Genomic DNA, 10,000 nt, shown 5'->3' with positions numbered 1-10,000 from the left:
CAGTTTTATTTATATATATATTTTTTTAATTAATTAATTTGTTACAGTGTTAATATTTAATGCGATTTTGTGTTAATTGTTAATTATATTCTAATTATTATAATCAAACAGAAATGTGCTTATTTAAATATGGTTAGTATTATTTTTTTTCTGTACGTATATATATATATTTTATTTTTTTTTTAATGTTTATGACTTTTGTACGTAAAATATGATTAATGGAAATTAAAAACGACTAATACGGAACGAACAAAAAAATGTTCACACTAAGGATAGCGGGTTATGTACTTCGAGCGAGTTGTATTTTAATGTACAAAAATAATCTTTTTCTTGTGTATAAACACAATTTTTTTATTCGTTTAATATCCGTGTTAAATAAATAAAAAAATAATTAAATAGTCGTGTCGTTCGATAAATATTTGGAGATAAGTTGAATTTAAATCTTTTATCGCATCGTTTTAATAAGTTGTAAAAAAAAATGTAAACATTCGCATTTGTTTTTATATACATTTTTTCCTTAAAATGTATGTGGGTTGTATGCGATAGGGGTAATAAATAGTTTGTTACCCCGATACGGTCGAAAGGAAAAGTAGGAGGAATAAAACCGTCAGGTTTAATATGATGCACTCATTTTTACAGTCTGGAATAGAAGTTTTATCATTATTTCCGTTAAATTGACTTAATACGAGTACGGTAAATCCTCATGTTAATGGTAGCAAATTTACCAGTTTATCGTAAATTACATTTTTAATAACCCGGTAATTTGTAAAATAACAAGTTTAACTAAAATTTGTACTATTTTTAACATTTTTCTTCTTAAGCAAAGTATTAGTTATATTTATTAAAGAAAGGTGTACAAAATAAGTTTACTAGAAAAATAAAATGTTTAATTGATCATATTTTTTTTTTTCTAGGAACTATTGTAGGTTTTTTGTTTTCTAACATTTCATTTTAGAATTTTAAGTATCTCTCTTTCTATCTGCTTTTCGAATTTCCCTCTTATAATTTGCATAGACTCCGCTTTATGAAATATGTGATGGTTTATCGTTTAAACGAAAAGGTAATAGCCGTGCCATTTTTTTATAACTGCCTTTGTACCGTATCCGAAGTTCAAGTGCGGGTTCTCCGAATTTTGCGTCATTAGTTACAAATCCTCATAACGTAATTATTAGTTACGTAAAGCTAAAACGTTTTCACCTACTTCGGAAGTATAATGTTCGCTTATTCGTGCTAGAAATGATTTTTTTTGGGGGGGAAGACTTGTGTTGTAACAATGACGTAATACCGAAGTGGACTGAGCTTTAATTGAAGTACGGTCATAAATGTATGTATAAAACGAGAACTTACTGTGTACAATTTGTTCTATAATCTTGGTTTTTATGTTCTGTAATTTAGTATTAATAATGTAATTTCAATTCTATAAATATTAACGGAATTATATCGCATATCAAAAATAAATTACATCTATTTTGCATATCGACTTACGGGACTATTTTTCTGTTATAGGTGGTTTAAGTCGATATATCACTTTAATTCCCAACTCCTTTTTGCTGGGAATTACCTAGGAAAAACAATATTTACTTTAAACATCTCCAAAGGGATAACCCACTATTTTTCAGTATGACAGCTCAACTTTTTACTTCTAAGAATAAACCTAATTTTACACATATTGAGAGTTGTTGTTGAGAGTATGTTGTTCAATCGGCGGAATTGGGTTGCCATTAGTAATATGGTCATCCGTATAATGATAGCTAAGTCTAGGGAGGAGGTGGAAGATAAGGAGGACGATAGGGGAAGATGTCGAAAACTGAGATTTGGGGTATCTAGATTAGGGGGTTGGGTAGATAATCCCTTTCAGGAGGCATGGGATACCGAGGAGTCTCACGGCCGATGAGTGAAAGGAGACTCCAGGGGATTTGTTAGGGGGTTAAAATGAAAGACCAGAGTCCTGCGTAGAGGAGGGTCCTCTAAGGGGCCCTCCAGTTAGAGGCAAGGCGTGAAGGAAAACCAGAATCCCAGGTGGAGGTCCTTCCAGAGGGATTTCCGCTTAGAGGCAAGGCATTAGAAAAAACCCAGTCCTGGTCGACTGGGCAGTACCCTGTGCTGGCAACGGCATAGCCGAGTCCAGCATGGTCACTCAAGAGGTTAGAGGCAAAGGCACCCTTGGGATTGAGTCGTGCTCCTCTGGCCTAGGTCCGGTCCCAAGGGGAAAAAGGAATATAAAAAAAAATTGAATAAACATTGTAGATAATTACAAATTTTGGCAAAGAGCTAAAAATTATTCAATTTTCTTTGGGCTTGATCTGATTTTTCACCCTGTAGGTGAATCATGATTGTTTGTTTAATCCTATGCATTAAATATTTTATAAAAAAATGTGAAATTCAAATCTAACCTAGGTTATTTTTGACCTAATGAATAACCTACTTATAACATGCGTAAAATCCTCGTGGGTAATCATTTTTGTAGACCAATGAATTTAAGTTATTTTTTTATACAGCAACTGTCTTGTGTACTGTTAAACTATTAATTTACCTGACGATTATCGTAACAAATACTTTTGTTTGTTTTTGTGTGTGTGTGTGTGTGTGTGTGTGTGTGTGTGTGTGTGTGTGTGTGTGTGTGTGTGTGTGTGTGTGTGTGTGTGTGTGTGTGTGTGTGTGTGTGTGTGTGTGTGTGTGTGGATGTGTATACTTATTTTTGTTTATTCCTTTAATATTTTTATTAATATTACTATTTTATAGTAGTGCATATAAATTTTTATAAACAGGAAATAAAATTAAAATTATTATGTTCATAACAGTTGATTGTCAAGTGTTTAAGATATTACATCAACTGTTATCTAACAGTTGTAAACTGTTGATAACAGTTGTAAATATCTTACTGACAACATGTTTTCTTTTACTCCACGACTTATTTTACACAATGGTGTAGGTATTCCTAATAATAGACATCCCATGCCAGGTTTATAAGGAAAGTGAGGAATGAAGCAGTTTCTTATTATTCTTCACTTAGCCAAACATGTCATTGCATATCGGCATACCAAACCTATCGGAATGCAAGTGATAATTAATCCTGCAAATGATACTTTCACTTTGAATTTGTTATCTAATTTGTTATAATTCCTTTATTGTTAATTTTAACTCTACTGTATTTGGTAACGGTTGAGAATAAGATTTAAATTTAAATTGTAAGAAATATGTAGGGCTATTGGGACGCAAAATGTTTTATGTAACGGAATCAAAATTTGAGATATGGTTCATCAGCCATGGCTTCTTTTCTACTTAGATTTTTGTTATATTATCTTATGTATAATTATTATAGTTGTACTTAAGTGTTTTTACCATCCCCCAATGAACTCAACAGACTGAAAGAAGTTTTTTAAAAAAATGATTATGTTCAAAATGTATATTTTTTATTGTTTTGTACCGAGACATCTGAAATATTTTTTTCTTTTTTTTATGGATTGTTGATGATGAATCAGTAGTTATACCATTTAATATTCTGTTTTTGATACATGGAAGCAAAACAATAATGAAGGTTAAGTCGTACCTTCTCAACATTAATAATTTGATCTTTCAAGGCTATTAATAATAAAATTTCAAAGAATCTGGAAAAATTAAATTCAATATAGATAAGTATAAAAACGTTTTAGATTCATTAAAATCACAAAGCTAATAAATTGTTTTTAATCTTCGTGCTTGTCTTGTAAAACAGGGTTTAAAGTACTTCTTTTGGAATTTTTTGTGTTAATTTATAGTTTTTATTTATTTTTAAATTAATAATTGATTGATTAGCAATACATTCCAGTCCCCAAAAATCTAGTCCAGTTTTGATGAAAAAAGACCCTTAAGCATCTGCATCCTTTGTTCATGTAGTGAATGTACAACAAAAACCCTGGATTCTTAGGTCAAAATGTGTTGTTAATTACAAAAATTAAAAAAGGCACGTGTGTGTGTGTGTGTGTGTGTGTGTGTGTGTGTGTGTGTAACTGGGAAATAGATTGAGGAGTCTTTGAACTGTCAGTTTCCTTATGGGCAACCAAGCTGGTTACCCTTAATTGACACCTGACACTTTTTAAAAAGTTCCCCCCAGAAATGCCTAATGTATATGTAAAATAATATATTATTCCACCCACTACCTATGAGTGTAGTAATTTTATTTTATTTTAAATTTTAAAGTTAATTTTTAGGAAATAAATAATAAAAACATAGACTTTTTATTATAAAATTTAAAGTAAAAATAATGCAAAAAAAAAAATTTAACTATTTCCAATATTAATGCTGGAAATAGCTTATGCATTGTGTGGCTGGCTATCATTTAGATTAGTGGCTTTAATTGGTGCATTTCTTGGCTCTGCAAAACTTACTATATTTGATGACTTCAATTTTTACCAGAGTCTAAACTTTTCATTACATGTATTTTTTATTACAAATAATGCAGGAAAAACATTCTTTCAAGGATTGTGTCCTTGTGCCTAACTTTGGAGACATAGGTCCTTTACTGCATCCTGAGCCTCCAACAACGTATAAACTTGGTATTTTATGGGTTTGCAAAGTGTGACGATTTAATTCCAAGAAAAGCTGTGTACTGTTGGAATCAGAAAGCTCTGATTTGGTTGGGATCATAGGTAATCATATTTGTACATGTTTTAGTTACTGCACGTATAAGCTTCAAGCAAATTTAAGTTAAGCTGTCGCTTTGTTAAATATCAACAAAAAATAAAGGTTTAATTCTAAAGTTTGATGTAAAAATGATTCATCAAAATTTAGAGCAGCAAATTGTATCAAATTTTGTGATATTCAGCAAACAGCTCTACTGAAATGTTAGAACTGTTGAAATTGGAATACAGTGTGGATGCTCTGAAAAAATCAGTTGATTTTGAGTGGTTGTAAGAAGTTAAAAATAGGCAAGATATGAACAATCCCAGAAGTAGGCAGCAAAACAAAAATTATGGTTGTAAATATGATCAAAGTCTGAGATTTGTACAGACTGATGGACAGTTAATGGCTGAAAAAAATATTAGTTTTACTGTAATAATTACAAGATTTGTTCAAAGGAAGAAATTGCATTATGGTCTGATAAGCAGCTCATCCATCCATCAAAAACATGCTAAGTTGTGCACTTATGATACAGTTTGTGGCCAAAAAAATAATCACTGAACTAGGTCATCTATTCACTGACAGCTCTTGTGACTTTACGCTCTTCCCTAAATTAAAAACTGCTAAAAGAATAAAAATTTCCTGACATTGCTGCAGCATAAAAGAATAAAGGAGCTCAAGATTATTAGAATAACATTGTTATGGACCTGTTTCCAGTAATCATCTAAACCAGTGTTAGAATTTCACAAGGGAGGTGACAGTAGTAGTTACTAATGTCCATTTCTGAAGGTAAGTTTTACAAATGTATTCAAGATATTAAAATTTCATAGTTAAACATAAAAATATGCATTATATGATGATAAATGTATAATATATACTAAGGTAGGTATCTATCATAATCTGATAGTCCTCTGGTTGTTATATTAACCAAATTAAAATAATTTTATTCCCCTTATATAATTCCCCTTATAATTTTATTATTAATGAAAGAATAGAATTATTGATTACTACAGTCATGAACCAGTGTTTCTAATTTGCAATAGTTCCCCATTCAAAGTAAAATTACTTCATTGCTGCTTAACTTTAATGATCAAATGTGCTCAGCCAATTTATTATGTAATTCCCTTTCCATTGTATAAAATGATGTCTTTTAATTATTCATTAAGTTAAGATGGATCGCAGTTCATCAGTCTAGCCTAAAGATCACAATCTAAAGGTTTTTAGATGCTTTGAAAAATCATTAGTTTTTTAATGGAGATTGGAGTTTTAATATCCAAATTTTGGTTCTCAAATTTTATTAATTAAAATAATTTATTTAGTACAATTAAATTTTTTATTATTATTACTAGATAAAAATAAGTTTAATCTTGGTTTGTTTTATGTTGTCAGGGTGATGGTATGATGCGAACGAAGGAGTGGGGGAGAGGTAAACCTCTTAACACAATAGGTTTTGAATTTGAATCGCCATCTCATACTGGTACACTGTTAACTGGACTTAATGCACTTAGAGCAAAAGGACATCTTTTAGATGTTACTCTTGTTACTGAAGGCCAGGCATTTCAGGTAATATGTTAAAGAATTTTTTGTCATGTTTACATGTTAAACTGCTAAGACAAGATGTATTAATATTACATTACTATAGTTTAATGATTGTAGTATGGCTGGAATAATTAGTATCAAATTGAACGACAAAATTTATATGGCACATTGAGTTATAGTCTTATGCTTGTTTTGTTCTAAAAGAAGCAAAAGAAATAAAACAGTCCATCATAATCATCAACAATACATGTTAGACTAATTAAGGAAACTATAAGAATTGTGGAATTTTCCATACTGATTGCTTCCCAATTTTCTTTTGCAGTGAATCTTCACTATTCTTTCTGCACATTTCTCCATGAAGACAGGATTCTATTTGAAAACCTACAAGCTTCTGTGGAAAAAGAAATTCCCTTTTCCTCCTCTATTTCACTGGAAAAATGTTATATTGAAAATATAACTAAAATATTAATCAAACAAAAATGGATAGTTAACTGTCATTTAAGAAAAATGTTTTTTATTTGCAAAGAATTATATAATAAAATGCACCTAAATAAAAAATGTCAGTTTTTTAATTAGAAAACTTTTTTAATTTTTAAATTCCATTTTATCAAGGCTGGCCTGGAAATTAAAAAAAGCACATAAATGTGTTATCACAATTTGCCAATAAAGATCTCTTTTCACATTTGATGCCACATTCAGTATTTACTTAAAAAATTATTTTTATTTTTTAAAATGTCATTAGCTTTTAGATATTGAAAATATTGCAGTTGTGATATTTTTCATGTATGCATGACGAATGATGTATAGCACATCAAATTACAAATTTCATGATTGAATTGAGTGGTTTGACAATATTTTTAAACATACTTTGAGAGGAGATGTCATCCCCCACCTTACATAAAATATTTTGAACAATTATAAAAAATTAAGTCATATTGTAAAACTTCCCTTGTGCGTTTTGTATGTAGCACATATTTTTTATATCAGAAAATTATAAAATTGAATTATATCAGAAAATAAAAATATTTAAAAAGTAAAAAAATTTTTTGCCATCAAAATAATTTTTGATCATTTGACAAACATCACATAAAATGTTTGAATATACTTAAATTCAATAAAATAATAATGCCCTCTTACCATTTAAAACATGAAATATCTTCACACATTTTAATTAACTAAGTCCAACATTCTTTGTTAGCTTAAAAGGAATTACATTTTACTATTTAACCCACTTTAAATAAAAGAATTCATTCCGTATTCTTATTACTCCTTTTTCTTATAAGCTGCCCTTCTAGATTATATTCAAAAAAAATTTACTGGATATTGTCCTGAAATTCTTTAAAAAAACCTTGCAAATAACATTAATCATCACTAACTTTCTAATATTTAGGTTACATATGATGAGATCATAATATACCACGAAAGAATTGTTCTACTTATCAGATCAGTGTGAGAATTTTTTGACAGATTATATGTGAAATTTGTTTTGTCAGATGTAAATAGAATAGTAAAACATGATTTGTGTTTCATACTTGAGAATAGACTTGACAAGATGTAAATGTATTGAGAATTAGGTATTGTTGTAAACCATTGAAAGATAAAAGCAAAATAAAATGTGCTAGTGTCATTTTGTTTATTATCATTATTTCTTTAAATTTTTATAATTGCAGTAAAACACTTTTCAGTGTGACACTATGTTTCAAGCTCATGTTTTGTCTTTTAATACTGATTCATCAATCTTATTGTTTAATTTTCTGCTTGTGAATCTATTCAGTAAAGCTTTCTACTGAATTTTTTTAGGTCACCTATCTTTCAATTTCTGCTTATTATGTTCTATATTATACTAAGCTTACTACTGAAAAAATGTATATGTTTTACTTTTATTTAAATTTGTGCTTTTTTTAAAAATATTTTTCAGTTTTTAATTGTTTGAAGTAGATATTCACAATTGACAGATATTTGAACTATTTAAAATATAAAGTTTAATTTTTAATAATTGTTTTGAAAACGTGTTTTTAATAACCCCAAAAAATACCTGCCTCTACCAAACTTTTATATTCTTAGGTTTCAAAAAACACCCTTTTCTAGTTAAATGATGTAAGGAAACTGAAGTGCATACTAAGCCTCAGTACTAGGTAGAATTAGATAGCATTGGCTTAGCAGTAGCCAGTTTTTTCACTATTGATTTACTTCTATTTTGTTCTGACTGATAAGTATTAATCAATTAAATATATAACTGGAAGCTAATATGTAATGGTTACCTACTAATGTTTTGTGTAATAATAAGCTATATTTCTATTACTTTCCCTTACTGCTTAATCCAAAAGCTATTCTGAAATTTACTTCTTATTAGCTGCTAAAAAAATAAATGAAACAGACATCTCGTAAGGTAAACCCTCATTAAAGAACTCTCCTGCTGGGGTGCTTAGCCAATTATTATTAGCTTCATTCATAACTTCCTCATTGATGCTGTATAGCTAATTAGATCTTTACCTATGAAGGGATAGTAATTACTTACCATGAAATCTTAATGTAGAGGAAACGTTAAAAAATCTCCCTTTTGAATTTCTCAAGTGTAGTCTTTGTTCAGTGCTGCAGAATAGGACACCTATCTTCTTTCTTTTTCTGTTTAGCCTCCAGAACCACATAAGGGATTACTTCAGAAGATGAATGAAGATGATATGTATGAGTGTAAATGAAATGCAGTCTTGTACAGTCTCAGTCGACCATTCCTGAGATGTGTGGTTAACTGAAACCCAACCACCAAAGAACACTGGTATCCACGGTATTAAAAACACCGGTATCTAGTATTCAAATCTGTATAATAGTAACTGCCAGGTGTAAACAGGTCTGTTATTGTTAATTACATATACTCAGTATGTTTTTCAAAAAAATTATATACTAAACTGAAGTTTAATTTTTCCTGTACACAATAACACATGGTTAACTGTAAAAGAGCATACCTGTTTACACCTGGCAACTTGGAGGTTACGGCCGTTTAATTCACTTAAAAAAATATAGTTGGAATTCATTAAAATAAATTATTCATTAATCATCATTCATTTAAATCAAGTTTCATTAAAAAAACAGACACCTACAGAAATCAGCTTCCAGATCTTGCATTTTATATGATTAACAAAACCCAAGAATTATACCTTAAATGTATTTTGTAGTGTATATTTTGTGATAAATGAGTTAGTGAGGAGATTAAAGTATTTTATTTTCTCAGTTATATATTTGAAACTGGAAAAAATTAATTCTTTTCAATTTTTATTTTAGGATCCTGAGTCCCCATATAATAAAAATCTTTGTGTTAAATTATGTATGGTTTTTTTTAATATCTTGTGAACAGTTTAATTATCATTAAATTCTATGTGTAGATATTGTGTTAGGTTAAGTGATTCATTTTTTTTAAATCAGTGAGGTTGGGGTGATATGAAGTGAAAGAATCTCTAAGTTGGTTGGACATGTAAATTTTATATGTATATGGTTTTTAGCTTATAAGAAATTCAAATGGAAATAATTTTTTTTCTTAATTTTGATGAAAACACTGTATACTGTTAAACATTTAAGTTTTATACATTTTCCTAATGTTAATTGTTTCTATCTAATGATTAAAAAATATTTTTATTTTTCTCTTCATGAAGTGTTTGACTGTGAATAAAGTTTTTAGGTCTAATTACAGTATTGGATGAATTTACATGTACTAAAATTGAAAGTTCTGTCAAATATATTTTTTTTTCTAGATGAGATATTGTCTGGATAAGATAATTTCCCATTTTTATCACCAATATGAAAAGTAAAATTTAAAAAAGTAAACGAGATGATAGGGGTAAACATAATTTCCAATTTTATTACTGTT

General features: G+C 29.1%; 1 protein-coding gene across 4 annotated transcripts in view; it reads left to right on the top strand.

The window, feature by feature from the left end:
* The window catches only part of LOC142324276 (kelch-like protein 26), a 105,184-nt gene that overhangs the window by 49,082 nt on the left and 46,102 nt on the right, over positions 1-10,000 (top strand). For 3 of the 4 annotated variants that reach the window (XM_075365171.1, XM_075365172.1, XM_075365173.1), the window contains exon 3: positions 5,989-6,162. In XM_075365171.1, the coding sequence (XP_075221286.1) occupies positions 5,998-6,162 (165 nt within the window). In that variant the 5' untranslated portion in view covers positions 5,989-5,997. Of the gene's footprint in view, positions 1-13; positions 133-5,988; positions 6,163-10,000 lie in introns of those variants that run through there. The other variant, XM_075365170.1, reaches the window with a different exon arrangement.

Source organism: Lycorma delicatula, chromosome 4 (genome assembly GCF_047948215.1).
Source record: "Lycorma delicatula isolate Av1 chromosome 4, ASM4794821v1, whole genome shotgun sequence".
NCBI lineage: Eukaryota > Metazoa > Arthropoda > Insecta > Hemiptera > Fulgoridae > Lycorma > Lycorma delicatula.
This window is presented reverse-complemented; position numbering and strand designations above follow the sequence as displayed.